The sequence below is a fragment of the Hippocampus zosterae genome, chromosome 18 (genome assembly GCF_025434085.1).
Source record: "Hippocampus zosterae strain Florida chromosome 18, ASM2543408v3, whole genome shotgun sequence".
Lineage (NCBI taxonomy): Eukaryota > Metazoa > Chordata > Actinopteri > Syngnathiformes > Syngnathidae > Hippocampus > Hippocampus zosterae.
Window position 1 is genome coordinate 15587141 of NC_067468.1, and position 19953 is coordinate 15607093.

Genomic DNA, 19953 nt, shown 5'->3' on the forward strand with positions numbered 1-19953 from the left:
CTTTTGTTCAGGTGTGTACGAAATAAATGCTTCACCCTTAAACCAAACAATATGTCATTCACTGTCATGAGCAAACGCGCAGGGAACAGGAGCAAATCTCTCTCTCACACACACACACACACACACATTCCTGCACGTGTTGCACAGTGAGGACCGAGTAAAAAGGCCTACAAAGCGAGGACCACCCTTTCTGCTTGACAAAGAAATGAAAAAACACATTTCTAGACACAGGAGGGCGCCCTCAGGCAATACACACACACACACACACACACACATTCCTGCACGTGTTGCACAGTGAGGACCGAGTAAAAAGGCCTACAAAGCGAGGACCACCCTTTCTGCTTGACAAAGAAATGAAAAAACACATTTCTAGACACAGGAGGGCGCCCTCAGGCAATACACACACACACACACACACACACCAAACACTGGAACGGACTGTATTTAGTTGAAAATATACAGAATTATAAACTATGAAGAATATAGCACAAATACACTTCAGGAAGCAAAACGAATGGAAAAAAAACTAATTGTGTCCCATGTGAAGTAAAACAACTGGAGAGAATCTTATTGCTTTTTTGGGGAGGTAAAAATTCGGGAAGTGAAATTTCAATTTCCAAACTGGTGCCTTCCTTGATGCAAAATCTTTTGCAGCCACGCACATTCCACATGCCAGAAACTGCAACTATGCGCCAGAATGTGTACTGGGAGGCCTGAGCAACTCAGATCCAAGTAAACAGTTACGAGAAGATTATTAAAAGTAGAACAATAAACCATTCGGCATGACACTAAGGGGACTTAATTGTTCTGAAGGGATATCCGCGATTACCACGAAATGCAACAAAACCCATGCAGAAAAAGCATCTTTTTTTTAAAAATTGGATTTAAACTGGATAGGTAATAAAGGAGGAGATGCATTTTACTGGATCATCAGAAATTACAACCGCCATTGACAATTTGTCCAGATTTTAAGTAAAAAGGGTCGAATTATCACCCCCATGGGTCAAATTCCACAGTTCACGTTCGAGCCTCTCATGTGGTGACGGCAACTCGCAATGTATGGCAAAGAATGGTGATGTCATGATCTCGGAGGGGGTCCTCTACCGCGACCTCTCCCAGGACCGGACGTTGGTCCCGGGCCTCTTGGTCCAGGCTGTCGAACGACCTGCCCTCGAGTGGCGGGATTGGATGTTGCAAGTGCAACGTCTTTCTGAAGGGGCACGCCTTTCCCAGCCGCTCCGGGTTTTGTCTTCATGGGCTTTGGATCTGATGATGTCTTTTTTTCTGTTTGACGAGACGTCATGAAAAAAGGGACAGACGATCATCCATTCACAAAATATTTCCTGACAATCAAATATGACGAACCCGACTCGGGTGCGGGAGCAGGTGGGGCCAGAGAGCGGTTTGGCAGCAGGTCCTCCAAGTCTTTCATAACCTCATTGGTGCTGTCCGTGTTGTTCCTCCGGTTCTTTTCTTCATCGCGAGCCTGCCAACAGAGCAGGATGTCAGTACCGGCCTTGGACACAGTTGCGGGCTTCAGAGCAAAGGGGGGGGGGGACATTTGTTTGACGTACGACGGATGAAAACTCTGTGAAAACAAGGCAAGGGCAGGAAAAGGATTGTGGCCGAAGGCTGGAGCGCACGCACAAAAACGAAACACGCCGGCACCCGACAGAGGAGGACAAGGAGTTAAAAGAAATGTTAAAATGGGCCGCCACGCCAATTGCCCGCGGCGGGATCGTTGTGCTCGTGTCATGGGTTATTGTTTGTTTTTTTGTTACTTGGAGCTATTTAGTTTTTGTTCAACACTCCCTGGTTCTCGTGCTTTTTTTTTTTTTGGGTGCTCAACCATCACGCCCTAGCAGACCGTTGTAATCTTCTCCGTTTACCATTTGCATCTTCTTCTTCAGATCCAAGTTGGAGTTTTTGTACGCCTCTGAGACAGAGTTCAAATAGTAGATGGCGAGTCTGGAGAGGAAAGGAAGACATTTTTGATACTTTTCAGTGACAGGAAATGTAACCCATTCAAAAGGTGTTTGTATTTTCAGCTTTTTTTGTTTGTTTTGCTTTCCTCTGTACTCACACCATGAGCAAAACAGCCGGTATGATGAGGCCTGGGTTTGCTACGTAGCCAAACAGTGTCCCTATGAAGGCTGGCAGGTCCAGGTCGATGGTCTCAATGATCACGTCAAACATTTTAGCTTTCCCGCTTCAAAAAATAAAATAAAAACTCATTATAGACAACAGAAATACACCAGTTCACAGTCCAAGCTTTTCGGTTCATTTTGTGTATCCGTTACCTAAAGGGTCCGCAATCAAATGAGGGCGGGAGGGTCATGATGGTGTAGACCACCGGCAACAAACTCAGGAAAAGGATGAGGAGCAGCAGACCCATGTAGAAGTTGTTGGATTTGGAGGCCTTGAAGACTCTCTCGTGAGGGACATTGGTCGCCATCACAGCCCAACACTGATAGTACATGGACGTGAGCAGGCGCAGTACGTTGATGCCAACCAGACCGGGAGCATAAAACGCCCCCATCCTAAAACATTCCCACATTCAGTCAGTTCGAGCCATTAAAAAAAAAAAAAAACAGCCAGTTCATCCATATTCATTCATTCATTCATTCATTCATCTTCCGTACCGCTTGATCCTCACTAGGGTCGCGGGGGGCGCTGGAGCCCATCCCAGACGTCTCCGGGCAGTAGGCGGGGGACACCCTGAATCGGTTGCCAGCCAATCGCAGGGCACACATAGACGAACAACCATCCACGCTCACACCTAGGGACAATTTAGAGTGTTCAATCAGCCTGCCATGCATATTTTTGGAATGTGGGAGGAAACCGAAGCACCCGGAGAAAACCCACGCAGGCCCGGGGAGAACATGCAAAGTCCACACAGGGAGGCCGGAGCTGGAATCGAACCCGGTACCTCTGCTCACACCTAGGGACAATTTAGAGTGTTCAATCAGCCTGCCACGCATATTTTTGGAATGTGGGAGGAAACCGGAGCACCCGGAGAAAACCCACGCAGGCCCGGGGAGAACATGCAAACTCCACACAGGGAGGCCGGAGCTGGAAACGAACCCGGTACCTCTGCACTGTGAAGCCCACGTGCTAACCACTGGACTACCGGGCCGCCATCCATATTCAATCCTATTCAAATAAATTTTGCGAGAGGATCAGAAAGGTTCCTACCAGATCATCCCTTGATTGAAGACAAGTCCCAAAACGTTACCGCTGATGTCAAACTCTCCATATGAAGGCTAAAATGACAAGGCACCATCATGACGTTATGAACAAGTCCGACATGGTTAATACACAACTCTTCCACCAAAATGTTACCGGCGACATTCTAATGCAGCATGTTTGGCAAGATCTTAACTACTGATTTGACATGCGTCATATCACAGTTGATGCACATGAAATACTGAAGAGATTGGTGCCAGATGTGTCAACGCATATTCCCGAGACGCATTTAAAAAAAAAAAAAAAATAGACTTACAAATCCGGCCTCCAGGTCCCAGCACCAGCAGTAGTTGAGGAAACGCACGATGACAGCTCTGGCAAAGTCACCAATCAGGATGGTCAGGTAGGTGACCTGAATGTCCGACACGGTCAGCTTCACAAACTCCTACAACGTAAGCATAAGCTCAGGATACTCTTCAAGCAAATGCCTGGTGGCAGTTGGGAAAATCGGGACGCATTTATCTTTTTTAAAATATACCCCAACATTATTTCCAAAACACACAACCATCTTTTATCAGACCACGATTACAGATTCTTCTCCTTATTATGCCAGCAACAAAGCCAAAGAGTTTCAAGACCAAAGTACAGTCTTGATCGAGGCACGAACAACACATTTAAGTCTCGTTCGCGGCGCATGTCAAATCTTTGCACGTTGTAGCAGCGTGCCGAATGAATTTGAAGAAAATATCTGTCCTTACGATGCCAACAGCGGTCTCCCAGCAGGGCCCTCGGATCACATCAGCGGGGCTCATGGGGGGCGGGGTGGCCTCAGTGTCATTAACCATGCGGGTGTAATTAGCGTAATATTCCTTCAAAGCCAGTATGGTCGCGTTCTTTATGGACTGCTCTTCTTCGAGCTGACGGTGAGGTGGGATAAGTGACGTGAGGCCGCGCCGGAGCGGTTTGAGAAGACGTGCGAGCGCCGAGGACACGCACCTTGGTGTTGACCTCGTCAAAGAGGGCAAAGAGGAACGTGTAGAGGTTTCCCAGCAAAAGAGCGAAGATGCGTCCCAGCTGCCACTTGAGGGCGATCCGAGGATGGTAATCCTCCAGCTCGGCGATGGTCTCGAACAGCGGAGGGCACAGAAGGCCAAGTAGAGACATGATGATCTCCAACTGGACAAGAAGAAGGAAAAATGTCGAGAACAACAACACGGTGCAACATCTAGCAAACGCTTGTTGCAAATGCTTTGTTTTCAGCGCCATACGTTGGGACATGTTTGGACGTTACCTCATTTTTCTCATACCAGCTGAGATCGTCCCTATTGGCAAACTCCTGAGACCTCTTCACCACAAAGTAAATGAGGTATCCGCTCCCGCCGAGGCTACAGGTGATGAGGACGTTAGCCAGGACCCTGAGGAATCTCCTCAGATGAATGTTCTCATCCTTCTGGTTCTCTTGCTCGTCCACAATCGACTCCTGATCTTGCACGGCGGGATGAGCAAAAAAAAAAAAAAAACGTTACATGTGGCGTTTCTCCGCTGCCTATCACGTTCGTCATCGAACGGGCGTCCCTATGGTTACCTTGAAGCTGGTGGTGATGGACGCATACTTGTTGTCCGCAGTCTCCGCATTTCCGATGAGGTAATCCCAGCTGGTGAACATCTTCCAGGCAAAGGTGAACTCTCCGTCTTCTCCATCGCCCCCGCCGAGGTCTGCATTCTTTGCCATTCTGACCGACATATATGACCGAGTCGGACGGGTTTGCGAGGGGGAAATGAGATCTGCATATCAAACGGGTCTCCGTGCCGCGGTTGGAATCGGGTGACGGCAATACCGGGACACACGTGCTTCCTATATACGAGGATCAAATCCGACTGCTCGTGACTCACGTGCGGATTACGACCATCAAACTGTAGCCAAACGTTCCGATCCCAACCATGAGGTAGGCTAGAGGCAGCCTGAACTTCAGCAAGCCGATGGTCCTCTGGTTGTTGTAATAGCCGTAAAACAGGACTGAATACTTGCAATATCCCTGACGGAGAAAAATACTTTTATTCCTCTTTCCTTACAAAAAACAAAATCCAAACTAACTCATGAACAAAAAATCCGATTGAATAAGAATAATAACCGTGGACTGACGTTGCCTGCAGCTCGCTGCAAGTCAGGCAAGAGTAACTGCTTTATGAAGCAAGTTTGAAGCTTCATTTTCCCCATCACTCATCACCAGAAAATTGCCCCCCCATGACTTGATATTGAAACCGATGACACGTTTTCCCAAACTTACATTAAAGTCCATGAGGACAGAGTAGTCTTGAGCAGTCGCCTGTTCCGCCCTGGGAACGGTCTTCCTGGGAATGGAGCCGTACGGAAGGCCCATCAAAACCTGCGGTATGGAAAAAAACCCACATTGGATATGACTTTTTATTGATTTATTTGATTGTTTTACCTGGCCAAAGACCACCAGCTCAACCTGTCGAGGTCATAACAAATGTATCAGATTGATAGAGAGAAAAAAAAAGGTACCTTAAAAAGGAAGTGGCCCGATGCTTGGCTTATTTCTATTATGGTGACTAAATAAAAGCGTAAAGACAAGACTGACGCCTCAAAATTAAAGGTAGTGAAAACTTAAGACGAGTCATTCTTGGGGGTGAGGGAGAAGGGAAGTTTCGACCCTTTACACTGAGAGACGGCGAGGACCTTTTTCAATACACGCAAGATTGATCTGACAACTCTCATGGTCTCTGTTCTGTACTTCCTGCGCACGATTGTTATGCTCTAAGCTCTTCAAGCTTGACTAAAAACGCTACTTCACCTCAGGAATGACCACCAGTCCGAAAGTGAAACCGAACATGACGAGGTTCATCCCGTACATCCAGCGCAGGAAGATGAAATAAGAAGCCACAGAGGAGCCAAAGTGACCTGAAGACATCGAAAGGAGTTCAACATGTGGGACACAAGCGATCGCTGCTAAGCTGTTAAGAGAGCAAATAATAATAAATAATAATAATACATTTTATAGGGCAGGAACCATGACTCACTTTCCACCTCTTTGATCTTCCTCTCCCAGGGAATGCAGGCTGTTTTAAAATTGTCAAAGTCCCTCTGGAACTTAATCCATTTCTTTGAAAAACACATGAAAATAGAGGTTTTAGTACGAGGCTTAACACATGTATGCGCAAACAATAAGGGACTACTGAGATATAATTTTTTTTAACTAACCTTTGTCATCATGACTTTGTAGGCGTACCACTTCCTGCCTTTTCCTTTGCCGAGAGCTCCTTCAAATTTATCCACAAAGTCTTGAGCTTCCCTGCGGAGGATGTAACGGTCGGTTTGTCATTGGGCCTTGATAACTTGTATGCACTTTGACAACACAATGGGACGGAGGCAAAGAAATAAGTTGAAGTTTTATTTCCTTCCTGTGTGCAGTTGACATTTGCTTCCATTTTCAGTGAAGGAGACGCCAATGTTCAGTTGATCGAAGGCTCCGAATTCGCAGTTGACGTCAACGTGACCAAAAATTGTTGTGCGTCTGTGCGTGTTCTGCGATTCTCTGGTGATGAGGAAAATGAAGCTTCAAACTTGCTTCATAAAGCAGTTGCATTTTTTTGACTCCTCGTTTGATAAAATGGCAAGTCAGTGTGCTCTCAGCCCAATGTTGAACCGAGAGAGCCATCCAGGAGTTAAAAAGCACACCTGGTTCAGAAAGCAAATTTGAAGCTTCATTTTGCCCATCAGTCCTCGATTTACTCTGCATCTTGGCTAAACTGAACCAGATCACTGTGAGGAAGAATGTTATCAGAAAAAGGATGGAAGTCTTTACTCCAAAATTGTCGTGGCCTCCAGTTGGACCTTACTTCAGGTGTGTGAGTCGCCTCTTCATCCGCCAGGGTTTGTTCCTGATGGTGGATATCAGCTTCTTCTTCTCTTCCACCTCCTCCATCAGCAGGGCCATCTCTCCCTCAGACAAGGATTCCTCATCCTCATCGGAGCTTGAACTGGAGTCGGATGAACTGGGGATGGATGGGCACACGGTGGAAAGACTGACAGACAACTCTGGTTTCCTCCCGCGTGTCAACAAACACGTATGTGAAGTGAATTGAAGAAAAAAAAAATAATCATGGCTATTCGGCCTACCTTTCTTCTTTCTTCTTCTTCTTTTTGTCTTTTCCTTTGGCATCTCCTTTCTTGGCTTTACTGTCCTCCTCGTCCTTTGCACCTTTCTTCCCTCCTCCCTTTTTTCCCTTCTGCTCCTCATTGTCCAATGTTTTCCCTCCTTTTTTCTTACCGGCAGCTCCCCCTCGCTTCTTCTTCTTCTTGGGGCCCTCATCGTCACTTTCATCGTCCTCATCATCGTCACCTCCGCGTTTCTTGGTCGGCTTCTTTGCGTTTGCCCCTCTTCTCGTGCGAGGAGCCTCAGCCTCCTCTTCATCTTCTTCATCTTCTTCAACGGCTGTTTTTTTGCCACGGGCTCTCGCCTTTGCGGGGGTTCTTCCAGTGGCTTTCCTCCTGTTGGCTTGCCTGCGGGTGGCACCGTCTACATGGAGGAGTTGGCGAGATGTAAGAAGGAGGAAATCAATGGATTTCAGTGTCGTGTACCTGGTAAGTCCAGGGAATTCTGCGGCTGACTTACCGTCACTGTCACTAGCATCATCCTCCAGATCAATCTCAACTGCATGGCAAACAAATACGACACAACAACATTTAGACCTTTTAATTATTCCTTCGGTGAAGACCAGAACACATGGTGAGGTTGCATTCAGCCATTTTGGTCCGCAGAGCCTGGTAATGTTTTTACGAGGAGGCTTACGGCACATCTTTTTAGCTTGGCTTTTGAATAACTTATTGATATACTTATTTTTAATTCAAGCTTTTATTTTTAATTCCCAGTGTTTTTCACTACTCCATGCTGGGAGATGTGGCCGGAGGGCATTCTTGTCGGCACGGATCATCTCCCCTTGGGTGCTCTTTTTCTCACATTTTCAAATTTGAGAGTAAGCCGGAGTACCGAGAGAAAACTCACGCAAGCGCCTGTAGAATTCTACGCATGACGCCCCAAGCCAAGACTGGAACAAAGAAGCTCTCGATGGTGAGCCGGAAGAGTTAACCGCATGACCCATCGTGCCTTATACAATGATTATTAAATATTCATCGGCTGTGCTGTGTGAGAGCAAGTTTGCGGAGACATTTGCACAAGTGTGTGACAACTTTTCTATCTTGCAATATCATCATAAACTGGTAGAAATAGTCCGACATAGACCCAGGGGAGGAAAAACAGTACCAATTGGCTATGTTGCCTTCAAGTTGAACTAAAGTTGATTAAACTACTAGTTCATCACACTTCAAAACACACCCAACCCGGCACACCGGGAGAAATTTATATCACAAGGCGCAGAAATGTTCATTGATCCATCCACCTCACCTTCATCCGTTGACAAGTCCCTTTTTCTCGGCATGATGAAAAACGAGTGACTTTCTGCTTCCTCTGCAGCGGCTTCCTCCCCTCCGCCGACTCGGCTCTGCGCCAGCAGCCAACTCGGGTATCTCACAATGCTGTCGCCATGACGACAGTGGCTTCACACGCGGTGTTCTGAATGTGCGCAATGAAAAAAATTTCCCGAGTGATCCAATGTGGCAGAGCAAAATTTCAAATTTCCCCAATGTGGGACAAACAAAGGCTATCTTATCTTAAAACGCAGATGGCAGTACTTATTAAAAGTTGCATTACTACACGTAGGTTTTAAAAATATCGGGGCATAATTCTGTCACACGGCTTTATGGTGCAATGTTATCCACCGTTTCTCTATAAAGAGAAAGGCTTTTAAACCAAAACTAAAAAGAAAACACTTAATATCCTGGACATATGACAAGGTTTCAAATTCCCATTTTATGCTGATGTTTATCGGTTTTAAGAATATAAACACACCAGGTTGAGTGTCAAATACTCGATTATGTGACCGGATCAAAAAAATAAGTCAATACAAGGCTTGCACACAGGATTCAGTTGCAGGGTTCGAGAGAAGAGTCATTCTTTCAAAATAAATTTTGAATAAATTTGTGCTCTTTACCACTGCTTGCCCCTTGGTTGGATGAAAAAGGCCACTCGGCATCCAAACATGCGTGTTCATGGTGGAGGTAGCGGAGCCCAGTGTGGAAAGGTGACACAAGGCCAGACCCCTGGACGCCCAATGCAAGAGATCCCATTTCCTCTGACGTGCAGACACAAGGCGGTTAATGACAGTTAATGAGCATGTGCACCAACAGTGTAACTGGATGTTGCAACACCCGCACCTGTAGGAGGATCAGTTCATTTATCAATACTCCAGTCACAGCTCAATAGCAAACATCACATGCATGTTAGATGTTTGTACTGTCCATCTATGCTGTAGTGTGACCTAAAGCAGGGGACCACAACCTCCGCTGATTGAGTTATACCATTTCATTGTTGGAAATATTTGAAATTGATCATCTTTAAAAAATAAAAAAGCATTTTCACAGACTTGATATTCACTGCGGGTAAAACATACTTTCAGTTGCTGAAAACGAAAGGGCCCAAAACGCTTGCTGTAATTTTTGTGAACACATTTTATTTACATCATACAACTTGCTCTGTATTATTGGAAGATAACACACACGGCAGTATATAAATAAAGATGTTTGTACAAACTTGCATAACTAATAATGTTAAAAAAGGAGCCTGGGGGGGGGGGGGGAATTAAGCAGCCACACCCTCCCACCCGCAGAAATGATCCATGAAACGCAAACACTAATCATCTCATATACTCAGTCAACAATCATTCACATATTCCATCCATCCATTTTCTAATCCGCTCCTCTCTCACGGGGGTCGCGGCCATTCCCATATTTATTTTTGATCATCATATCGTAACACTTGAACACTCTCACCTTTGTGAACATCAACTCACATTAAAACAGCAGAACACATTCAAAAGTGAAGTCAAAACGGAAAAAATATTAGTGGGACCACACCTGTCAAAGGCAAAACAAATGATTCAAGTTTAGGCTACTCGTCATATGACAAAACGCGCGTGCGCACACACACAGGTGAGAAACGGTGGGGGGGGGGGGGGGGGGGGGGGAATGAGAACACAATTAACAGTCGTGTTAGTAAAGGACCTAAAGAACACGAGGCTGGCATGCCAACATTCAGACCTTTTCTAAAAATTCACACGGGCACGCGCCGGCAGTTTTGTAGTATTTTGTGAGCAACATGGATGGCGTGGGGTGCGAGGATACAGTGGCACGGACTTGAACACACAGAATGCATCGATCTGATCTGACCATCTCAGATGGGTTCCATTCTCAACAAGGGGCCAAAAGTGAGGAAGAAAAGAGAAACGTGTCCAATATTCACTTTGCTACTCATGCCAGCAGAGAGCAAGCACGACGACAGCGGTCAGTAACCGTCTCCAGCATCTGATCTTCCGGCGCTCTCTCTATGGAGGATCATGATAGCCATCAGGCAAGCTTTGAGGCATCGGTACGAAAACCACTTTTTCCATCAAGGAGAACACAGTACAGATAAGAACCCAAACACCGACCCGCCTGTCCCTCTTAACTGTCATCTACCACCTTCTCAGAATTCAAAAATAAAATCACGCAACGAACGAAAGCTGGAGATATGAATCAACGGAAAGAAAACCAGGATTATTAACGGCGGGAGTCGGGGTCCGCCACAGAAGGTTGGGCTCAAGTCCATTTTGTGTAAAGCCGAAAGACCCCAGACAGCAAAGTTCTCCTCATATTCTCTGGATCTTGTCGGCGACAACCACCGGGTTCTCTTTGCGAATCTTGGCCGCGGCTTCGGCTTTGTAGTCATACGGACAGTTGTGCTGGTCTGAGTAACGGTGAAAGCCACAGAAGAGGTTCGCGCAGCGGCACTCAAAACCTGAAAGGCCACAACAAGACAGTGTCCGCGTGTTAACCAAATACAGCCTGCGGAGGACGGACAAAATCGGAGTGATCAGATGATGCGGCTATAGTTTCAGGGCGTCCCAGAACCTCTCTCAGACTTTTGTTGTCGCACGAGGTCAATTCGCAGGTGATCTTTAGACCAGTTTCTTCCAACCGTGTTTGTCTTGCAAAAAAATCAAATCAAATAAAATAATCGTCTCACCTGTAAGGCCAACCTTTTTGCGACACATAAAACAACGGTTCTTCTTGGGTTTGGGAGGCTCCGGGACGACTTGGGACGACTCTTCACTGCCAGCAGTGGAGGGAAGAACGGTTGTCACCGTGGTCTGACTTGCCACTGCAAACGAGCAAGAAAAACATTTAGCTGGCATACTCATTGTGAAGAACGAATTACACGCCAACGGAAAACATTCAGAGGCAAAATGTCACACGCTGCAAATGAATCCGCGAGCTTCGAGAATGACGAGTCGGAGAGATGCGGGGCCGTCTCCAATACAGGATTTTAATGCAATATATCACAAAGGAGTGTATGGCGAGCCAAGAATGTGTTGCAAGCAGCTCACCTTTTCTTTCAAAGCTAGCTTATTTTGTTTATGTTATATGTCAGCCTGTTGAAGGCCAGTTGAAAGCCACTCAAATCACCACCAATTCTAAACAATCAGTCATGTTTTGGAAGCTATTTTAATCTTCTAAAACTACGGGGGACGATATACATGAAAATGTGTTACCCACCAGGGTCTGCGATTTCTACTTTGCTCCCCGATGCACCATTATCCTCTGACGAGCAACTCATTTCAGCCATCTTTTGTGTGATAGAAACGGTTGCTGACATCCCACTGCAAGATACCAACACGCCGAGAGAAAGGTGCATGATGTTCATCATCATCCCATATTCTATATGTCACATCTGTTCTATATATGTCGATCGGAACCTGTGAAAGTAGCTTCGGTTGCATGGCGGCGGATCTTACCTGAGAGTTTCAGTTGCAGCAGCCTTGGCTGACGCCGCCGCCTCAGCCGCAACCTCGGCTGCAGCCACGGCCGCCGCTGCAGCATTATTCAAGGTGGCCTCTAACCTCTGGATTGCCGAGGCCTCGACTGTGGGGCCACTCGTGCTGCCTGGCGGGGAGGATGCGTGACAAAACAATCACGCGGCGGAACCAAATGCGCAGCTCTCAACTTGAATTCGTGTACATCTACGTTAACCGCTTGCTTCGTATAACTTGACAGATGGGCGGAAATGAGCCAGAAACCTGTTGTAATAATCCATGTCATATGGGCACATATATATATATATATATTTTTACATTAAGCAAAAACGACAAATAAGAGAATATGGGCCTGATTTCCAGAGCCACCAAATCGCGGGCACTAAATTGCATGTTCTGGTGTCCATTCCACCCTGGACTGGACACCAGCCAATCACAGGGCACACATATTGACAAACATTCATACACACGTCCACACCTAACCACAATTTAGAGTCTCCGATGTTCCTATCAGGTGAGGACAACATGCGCCTAAGTGCAAGCGCTTTTGTCCATGCAGGTGCAAACAAAAAAAAGACACAGTAGGTCTTACCCACAGCACTCAGGGAACTGACTCCTCCATTGTTCTGTCGTGACAGGTGCTCCTTGTGGCAAACAGAGCACATGCCATTAGTCCTAGGGTTGCCATAGAAACCGCAGCCTGTAGCACACAGCATAGGAGCTGGGCTCTGATTGGTCTCCTGGGCCATCGCGATATCTGGTGAACCCTGGAGACAAAAAATAATGTATATTGAAACATTGTGTGTGTCTACATTGTAAAGTACTTACAACACTATTATATTGTTTGTATATACTGTATTTTTATGACTTTGGTAACTCTACAAAAACTAGCAAGTGGTCACGTGAATTTATGAATGGAGAGTTTGGTTGGAATGAACTTGACTGGTCTGCACAGAGTTCTAACCACAATCCAATAGAGTGCCTCAGAGGAATTAGAGTCGAGCCAGAGGACCAAATCTTCTCAAGTAACATCATCGTGACCTCACAAATGCACTTCTGAAAATATCCCTGGGAATTCCCACCAACACATTCGTAAATTTTGTGGAAACCTTTCCCAGAGGAGTTGAAGATACTTTTGCAGCAAAATGTAGCCATTTAGTCAGAATAAACACTAGAATTAAGACTGGGATGTCACATCAGTTCATATGCGAGTCAAGTAAGGTGAGCCCGAGAACGGTCCTCCAGAGCCCCTTTCCATCCTGTTTTAGATATCTCCCCCTTCCAACACACCTGACTCAGGATCGGGCTTCTGAAACGTTTGGTGATGAGCTGATCGTTGAAATCAGGTGTGTTGGAAGAGGAAAACATGTAAATAATGCAAGATAAGTGAGTTAGTGACCCGTGATTGAGAGCAAGCCTCGTGTGAGCAGCAGTCACGAGCGATCCACACGATTCTGCGGAATCCGTTCGCTTCACTAAACGGAACCGTGACATGTGAACAGCTTTTTTTTTTTTACAACTAGAACACTAATAAAGGGCGAAAGCAACAACGCGGATACAACGTATGGATACCCCACGGATAAACCCAGTGGACACACACAACAGAAAATGACATCAACTGTAGCAGACTTAATTAACATCGAGACAAAGGCTTAAGCCATCTCACAAATCACGCGTAACCCGAAAACGTTGACAACGCAGCCCGCTAACACCACTGAAAAGCATATTTCAGACCGTCTACCCGGTTATCTTGGACAGCGTTGGAAAATACACAATTTAAAACGTTTTCAATCACCAGTCGCCACCTTCCGAACAGGCCACAATCGTGTCACTTGAGCAATTCCACTGAGTCATGCTAGCACGCTAAAGCCTGCCACCAACAGTTACTTTTTTTAAAACAGGAAATCACTTTTCAACGTTTTAAGTGGCGCAAACGATACATTGTAAGAATTCGTTTTAGCGTACCAGGCCCGAAACATGTGGTTTAAAAATATGTCGACGCAACTTTGAGTCTAGTAGCTAGTACGCTAACGAAAGTTAGCCAAATACACTGCGTGGTGGTGAACTTCTCGTGATTTTGCTAATACAGCATTAGCTTGTGGTTAAGTTGAAAGGAAAGCCCTTACTTTCAGAGTTCTCTGTTGTTTTCATCTCTACTGATATGGGCTAAGTCTCATCCAAATATGTAATAAGCAAATATATAATCCGAAAGTTCAGCGAAATCGGAGACATTTCCAAGCATGTGCTCGTGAAATGCTCAGACATCTTCCTTTCATTCCAACTTGAACAAACGTGGCTAAAGCAAATAGAGTACTGTATGTCGATGACTCTATATCTATCTATATCTACATCTATATCTATATATAAAAACACCCAAAATAAGCGTCGAAGCATGGGGAATGTATTTCTACCGACATCATCAATTTATGATGACACGGTTTTAAACTGACAGTTACAATTATTGCGACGATGCATTTGTAATCATTTTACATCTAATCATACATCCAAAACCAAGTCGATAAGGTTACGGCAACCTCAGAAAGGCACCAAACAACAAGCAGTGCTAGCTTGCTCTCATGAAGTTTTCTTACCGGCTATGTCAGATGACCGTTGTTTTCCTTTTCGAATAAACAGTATAACGAATTGGATGTGAGTGCACACTTAGGGCCGTCTATTTTTGCGGTTTTTTTCCTATCCTCCTCGTCGTCGTCCGACCCAGAACCGGCCTCCTCCGCCGCTAGCGTCCTAGCGTGAACTGTGTAGCTAATCCCAGCTGGCATCGGTTTTGTTTCATGTTGCGTTGAGGGACTACGCTTCCGGTGGACGTCATGGAAATTATGAACTTCTGACTGAGAGCAAGATGTGTTTGGGCGTAAGCAGGATGTTTCAAAAAATATTGGTCTGCACAATTCATTCAAGTAGATGGCCGAGTGTTTTGCACATCAACAAATTATTTCAACATCAACATATACAGCCACAATTTATTTTGAGGTATGAATGGCAACAGCTGGATAAGAGAACCTTTATTTGTCCCACACTGGGGAAATTTGCAAATATACATAAGGTTTATTGTCCTTCGTTATTGTCGTTTTTTGCGCTTCGGAATGAGCCATATACATTCAACCGGAGACAGGTCTGGCCTGCAGGCAGGCCAGTCCAGTATCTGCATTCTTTTACTATGAAGCCACGCTGTTGTAACACGTACAGACACAGAATGTGGTTTGGTGTTGTCTTGCTGAAATAAGCGGGGGCATCCGTGAAAAATGCATTGCTTGGATAGCAGCATCATTTCTCCAAAACCTTTAGGACCTGTCAGCATTAAAGGTGCCTTCACGTTTTTTTTTCCACAAACGAGTGCTCATTTTTATTCATGTGTCAAATTACTAGCAGACACATGATTCGCTTTTTTTTTAACATACCCACTCTAGAAATAAACGTCATAGAAAAACAGGAAAAGGAAGTGGGTTTTTTAAAGGCCACGTGATTGTCGGAGTCCAAAGACTGTTTATAATTCACGCTATCTAAATATATTTATACACGATTAAAACTGACGGGGAGGGGATAGTTATTTAAAAAAATGTTTTTTGTGTTTTCTTTTCTTTTCTTTTTTTTTGTCCGCAATCATGGGAACGCATTGAGCATAGATGCGTTCGACCAATCAGGTCTCCGGACAGTTTGATCCAGCCAATCGGCTCGCAGTGCGCAAGGATTTAAACCAAGACAAACAGCTTGCTGTAGTGTGATTCGGGTTCAACGCTCTTCTTGGTTTCAGAACGCTGCGTCCAAAGAAAGGGGCATTTAACAATGGCTTTTCGCGCTACAAGAGTAAGTAATTTATAACTTCAAATGAATATTTGGCCATCTTCGATTGGCGTGGTGGCGGTTTATTTGCTTAACCTTCCGATAATCTTAAAATTTTAGTATTAATGATACAACTTCTGCTCTGTGCAACAATAATCTTTTTCCCCCACCTTCCCTTTCTAACAATGCTGTATTTGCGGGCAACCCCCGCCACCCCCTGTCCCCCAAATGAACTATTACTTTTTAAAATGTAATTTTAAATTTTCTCTTCAGAACCGCTTGACCTCCACCCGGACTGACCTCGCTTCAAAGACGCGAGCCACTCTTGGGGACATTGGTAATGTCCCAGGCAGCAAACCGCCCCAGAAGAAGGTAATACTTTTCAAAATATTGCAATCGAGGGTCTGTTTCATTATATACCCCTACTTTAGCAATGATCAAATTCCAGCAATCCATTTTAGTAATGCTCCCACTCTTCAAATTTCTGAAGTATTTCACCGTTAAGACGAGGCAGTCAATAGATTTGTTGCATAATTACATGTGAAATATTTTAATTGCATTGAGTGTCATTTTTGTGCCTTCTTAGGCAATCAAGGCCGAAGCTGTTAAAAGGACCAAAGCGGCCGCTGTGACTGAAAAGGCTGAGCCTAAAGCACAAAATGTTCCCGTGGTACAGGTAAATTGTAATTGTGGTCTATTTATATCCGTTTAACTGCTAAACTATCTTTCTACCCGTTTTAGGTGGTGCCGGTGCCTGTACCCGAGTCAGTGTCTCCAACTCCAATGGAGACTTCAGGCTGTGAGCCAGCCGACTTATGTCAAGCATTTTCTGACGTTATTCTCCACAGTACGATCAAGGATGTGGATGCCGACGACTACGACAACCCGATGCTCTGCAGCGAATATGTAAAAGATATATACAAGTACATGCGTCAGCTGGAGGTGAGGAACTGATGCGCTGTCAGATTTGTCAGTTATGGGATAAGAGCTGGGACAACGTTGATTTGTTACCTCAAATGAAAACTTTGAACATTCACAGGCCAGATAAAAACTATATTAAAGTGTACTCTCTGGTAAGGCAGTTGGTTATTAGATGAATAAATATCAGTTGACGCACGGTATTTAACCTGCTCAGCGGAGTTGCCCATTTGACCTTTGCCCTTTGCGGCTATTCTTTGAGATATAAAATGCTTTGCTCAAGGATTTTTGTTCTTTTCTCTCTCTACGCCACCCAGGCTGAGCAGAATGTCCGAGCCAATTATCTTAAAGACCAGGAAGTGACGGGCAACATGCGGGCCATACTCGTCGACTGGCTGGTCCAAGTGAGCCTGAAGTTCCGCCTGCTGCAGGAGACTATGTACATGACTGTGGGAATAATTGACCGCTTTCTTCAGGTAAATCATCAGAGTGCTTTCTTCATGAAATGCTAAAAAAATAAAAAAAAATAAGACACTATCTGTTTGCCATTTTTGATAGGATAACCCAGTCCCCAAGAAGCAGCTGCAGCTTGTCGGAGTGACCGCCATGTTCCTAGCTTCAAAGTACGAGGAGATGTATCCACCAGAGATCATGGACTTTGCCTTGGTTACGGATCAGGCCTACACGACCGCCCAAATCAGAGAGATGGAAATGACAATCCTGCGCGTGCTAAAATTTCAACTTGGTCGCCCTCTCCCTCTGCAGTTCCTCAGAAGGGCCTCAAAGATTCATGAAGTTTGTAGCCGAAACGCAGTTTTTCCTCTCTGGTGGTTTTGCATTTTTAACTGGAATTTCTTCACTCAGGTGACTGCAGAGCAGCACACCCTGGCAAAATACTTGCTTGAGCTAACCATGATCGACTACGAAATGGTTCATTACCCGCCTTCAATGGTGGCAAGTGCCGCGTTGGCGTTTACGCTCAAGCTGATGGATGCGGGAGAATGGGTGAGTTGAGTGAAACTGGACAGTTGCCCATGATTGGAAATTAGTGATCAACATTACCGTGAGGTGAGATTGTTTTTTTTTTTTTTTTTACTTTGCTTCAGGACGCAACACTGCAACATTACATGGACTACACCTCAGACAGTTTGGTTCCAGTCATGGCACACATTGCCAAAAATGTTGTCAAGGTGAATGAAGGTCAAACTAAGCATACGGTAAGGGGCCGTCTTGATTGTCTTGACTTTGATTGGCAGAACGGCATCTGAATATATATTTTTCATCCGACTTCACAGGCTGTCAAAGACAAGTACTCTGCTTCAAAACAGATGAGGATTGCAACGATCTCAAAGCTCAAGTCTTCCGTTGTGAAAGATCTTTTGAAGCAGCTAATGCAGTGACTTTGACCTTGTGGATTTTTTACTTTTTTTTGTACATATTTCAGCTTTATGACAACCCTCTCTCCCCGAAAAGCTTTTATCTGTTTTTATGCTGCTTTTAATCGGGTTTTAAATCTGTATGAAAGTGTTGGTTTAAAGATTGATTTGGCTATTGATCTTACACCTGCATCAGATGTAATCTTAGTGATTGATCCCCACTTTTTTTCCGTGCAAATGCCTATTACTCTGAAAGACTTGTGGATTTTATTTACAAATGTTGTCACATTTATGCTGCTGTTAAAGTTCTGTAAATGTACAGCAAAACTTTTACGTTGTTTACGTTGACTGTGTTAAAAATTAAATGTTTTGACCAGAATTTGGATTTTTATATTTTTTTCCCCTTGACCGTCTTTTTAATTTTTTTAAACAAAAGGTTGTTGCCATTTAATCACAAAGTTAAATTCATGTGTTGTACTGCAGTTTTTTACCAGCAGAGTGTACTCTTGACTGTCAATTTTTTTTTGGAGAATGCATGGCGTCGCAAATGGTAAATGCTATCGAGTAATTTAATACCGCCTACTCACCCTTTGGATTTTGATGAGATTAGCTCCATTTTTACGGTTGCATGAATTTTACTGTGGGAAGTGCAATTCATGTGATTTTTTTTAAGATGTTCAAGACTGCCTCGCTCAAAAGGTGCTTTTGATAACCAAATGGTGTTTATAATGAAGATGGAATATTCACTCTTGGTATGCTTTAAATACAGATTATACTTTGAAGATGTGGCCCATGGTCCAAAACTGTATTTAAAGGGTACATCACTTTTATCCCAGTTGGTTAAAATCATTCGAGTTGAACTTTTAAATGTCGACAATGCCTGCAAGATGATATCCAATCATTGAGTTTGAGTCAAACTGGCTAATAAGACCGTAGCTTCACGTAAAGGGCAGCTTTACCCCACCAGGCCAATTTTATTTTATTTTTTAAAGCAAACTGTACACTGACAGTGCATCTTCATGATCGCATGCAGCTGAGACCCTGGTGGTACTCTTTGACCCCAATCCATCCTCTGGGGCCCACAGAGACCTTTTGTGAGCAGGAACACCTGCTGGACATGAGCTAAGTCCCCGTCTCCCATTAGGTTCCCAAGGCCATCACTCACAGAAGGTCTCCCGGCTAATAACTTGATGGCAGTTTTGGCTGAGCCCTCCCGGGAGATCCTTTCTGTTTCAGGCTTCATGCTGTTGTGATATACTCCTATCCAATAGTTGAATTGTAACAAAATGAGGAGCATTGAGTACATTTAGTGGGGGAAAACTGCATCTACTGTACTGTGTAAAATGTGATGGGTTAAAAACACCATTTCTCCCTCCCCCACTTTAAAAACACTCATGCGTTGAACTTTGCTCCGTTCTAGCATGTCACGCCATTTGTCTTAGTTTGAAAGCGGAGCATTCCACGATAACTAACTCACAGCGCGAAGAATTTGTGCTTGGAGGCCGAGGCCATACTGCGCAAGACATCAATTTACAAGGTGTTCCTCATTAGCTGGTGCCTGTACTCCAATTATTGTATTATTTTTTCCTTTTTTGCTTGACAAACAATTTTATCAGTCCATCCATTCTCAGAACCACGTATCCACAATTTGGGCCATTGGCATGGCGCACGGTAAACTGGTCACCAGCCAACAGCAGGGCGCAAGAAGACAAAGAACCACATTCACACTCACAGACAATTAGTG

General features: G+C 44.7%; 3 protein-coding genes across 3 annotated transcripts; 1 reads left to right on the top strand and 2 right to left on the bottom strand.

Annotated features, from left to right (window-relative positions):
• Positions 1 to 716: 716 nt before the first annotated feature.
• tmc2a (transmembrane channel-like 2a) lies at positions 717 to 9602 on the bottom strand. Its single transcript, XM_052051090.1, has 21 exons — positions 9259 to 9602; positions 8613 to 8780; positions 7824 to 7862; positions 7328 to 7727; positions 7048 to 7203; positions 6410 to 6500; positions 6229 to 6310; positions 6003 to 6109; positions 5475 to 5573; positions 5080 to 5222; positions 4772 to 4919; positions 4478 to 4666; positions 4183 to 4362; positions 3945 to 4103; positions 3503 to 3631; positions 3196 to 3263; positions 2301 to 2540; positions 2084 to 2209; positions 1890 to 1968; positions 1366 to 1486; positions 717 to 1284 (listed from the first exon to the last, which is right to left on the bottom strand). Exons 2-21 carry the CDS (start codon positions 8644 to 8646, stop codon positions 1079 to 1081), a joined length of 2796 nt encoding a protein of 931 aa, XP_051907050.1. The 5' UTR covers positions 8647 to 8780; positions 9259 to 9602; the 3' UTR covers positions 717 to 1078.
• A 155-nt stretch (positions 9603 to 9757) lies between these two features.
• Positions 9758 to 14942, bottom strand: LOC127591226 (AN1-type zinc finger protein 5-like). The gene is made up of 6 exons (XM_052051141.1): positions 14706 to 14942; positions 12707 to 12881; positions 12097 to 12244; positions 11858 to 11961; positions 11328 to 11462; positions 9758 to 11099 (listed from the first exon to the last, which is right to left on the bottom strand). Exons 2-6 carry the CDS (start codon positions 12861 to 12863, stop codon positions 10951 to 10953), a joined length of 693 nt encoding a protein of 230 aa, XP_051907101.1. The 5' UTR covers positions 12864 to 12881; positions 14706 to 14942; the 3' UTR covers positions 9758 to 10950.
• Positions 14943 to 15799: 857 nt separating this feature from the next.
• On the top strand, positions 15800 to 18588 carry ccnb1 (cyclin B1). Its single transcript, XM_052051125.1, has 9 exons — positions 15800 to 15939; positions 16189 to 16287; positions 16502 to 16585; positions 16657 to 16857; positions 17151 to 17309; positions 17392 to 17628; positions 17698 to 17838; positions 17940 to 18050; positions 18129 to 18588. The coding sequence occupies exons 1-9, from the start codon at positions 15919 to 15921 to the stop codon at positions 18231 to 18233; spliced, it is 1158 nt and encodes a 385-aa protein (XP_051907085.1). The 5' UTR covers positions 15800 to 15918; the 3' UTR covers positions 18234 to 18588.
• Positions 18589 to 19953: the final 1365 nt, after the last annotated feature.

Excerpts from the sequence above, each read along its gene's own strand:
- tmc2a (XM_052051090.1), bottom strand. The coding sequence starts at position 8,646 with ATGCCGAGAAAAAGGGACTTGTCAACGGATGAAG. Across the intron at positions 7,863-8,612 it reads GGACTTGTCAACGGATGAAG|TTGAGATTGATCTGGAGGAT; the intron begins GTGAGGTGGATG and ends TTTGCCATGCAG. Across the intron at positions 6,110-6,228 it reads GAAGATCAAAGAGGTGGAAA|GTCACTTTGGCTCCTCTGTG; the intron begins GTGAGTCATGGT and ends CGATGTCTTCAG.
- LOC127591226 (XM_052051141.1), bottom strand. The coding sequence starts at position 12,863 with ATGGCCCAGGAGACCAATCAGAGCCCAGCTCCTATGCTGTGTGCTACA. Across the intron at positions 12,245-12,706 it reads CAGTTCCCTGAGTGCTGTGG|GCAGCACGAGTGGCCCCACA; the intron begins GTAAGACCTACT and ends CCTCCCCGCCAG. Across the intron at positions 11,463-11,857 it reads AGTAGAAATCGCAGACCCTG|TGGCAAGTCAGACCACGGTG; the intron begins GTGGGTAACACA and ends GCTCGTTTGCAG.
- ccnb1 (XM_052051125.1), top strand. The coding sequence starts at position 15,919 with ATGGCTTTTCGCGCTACAAGA. Across the intron at positions 16,288-16,501 it reads GCAAACCGCCCCAGAAGAAG|GCAATCAAGGCCGAAGCTGT; the intron begins GTAATACTTTTC and ends GTGCCTTCTTAG. Across the intron at positions 17,310-17,391 it reads TAATTGACCGCTTTCTTCAG|GATAACCCAGTCCCCAAGAA; the intron begins GTAAATCATCAG and ends CATTTTTGATAG.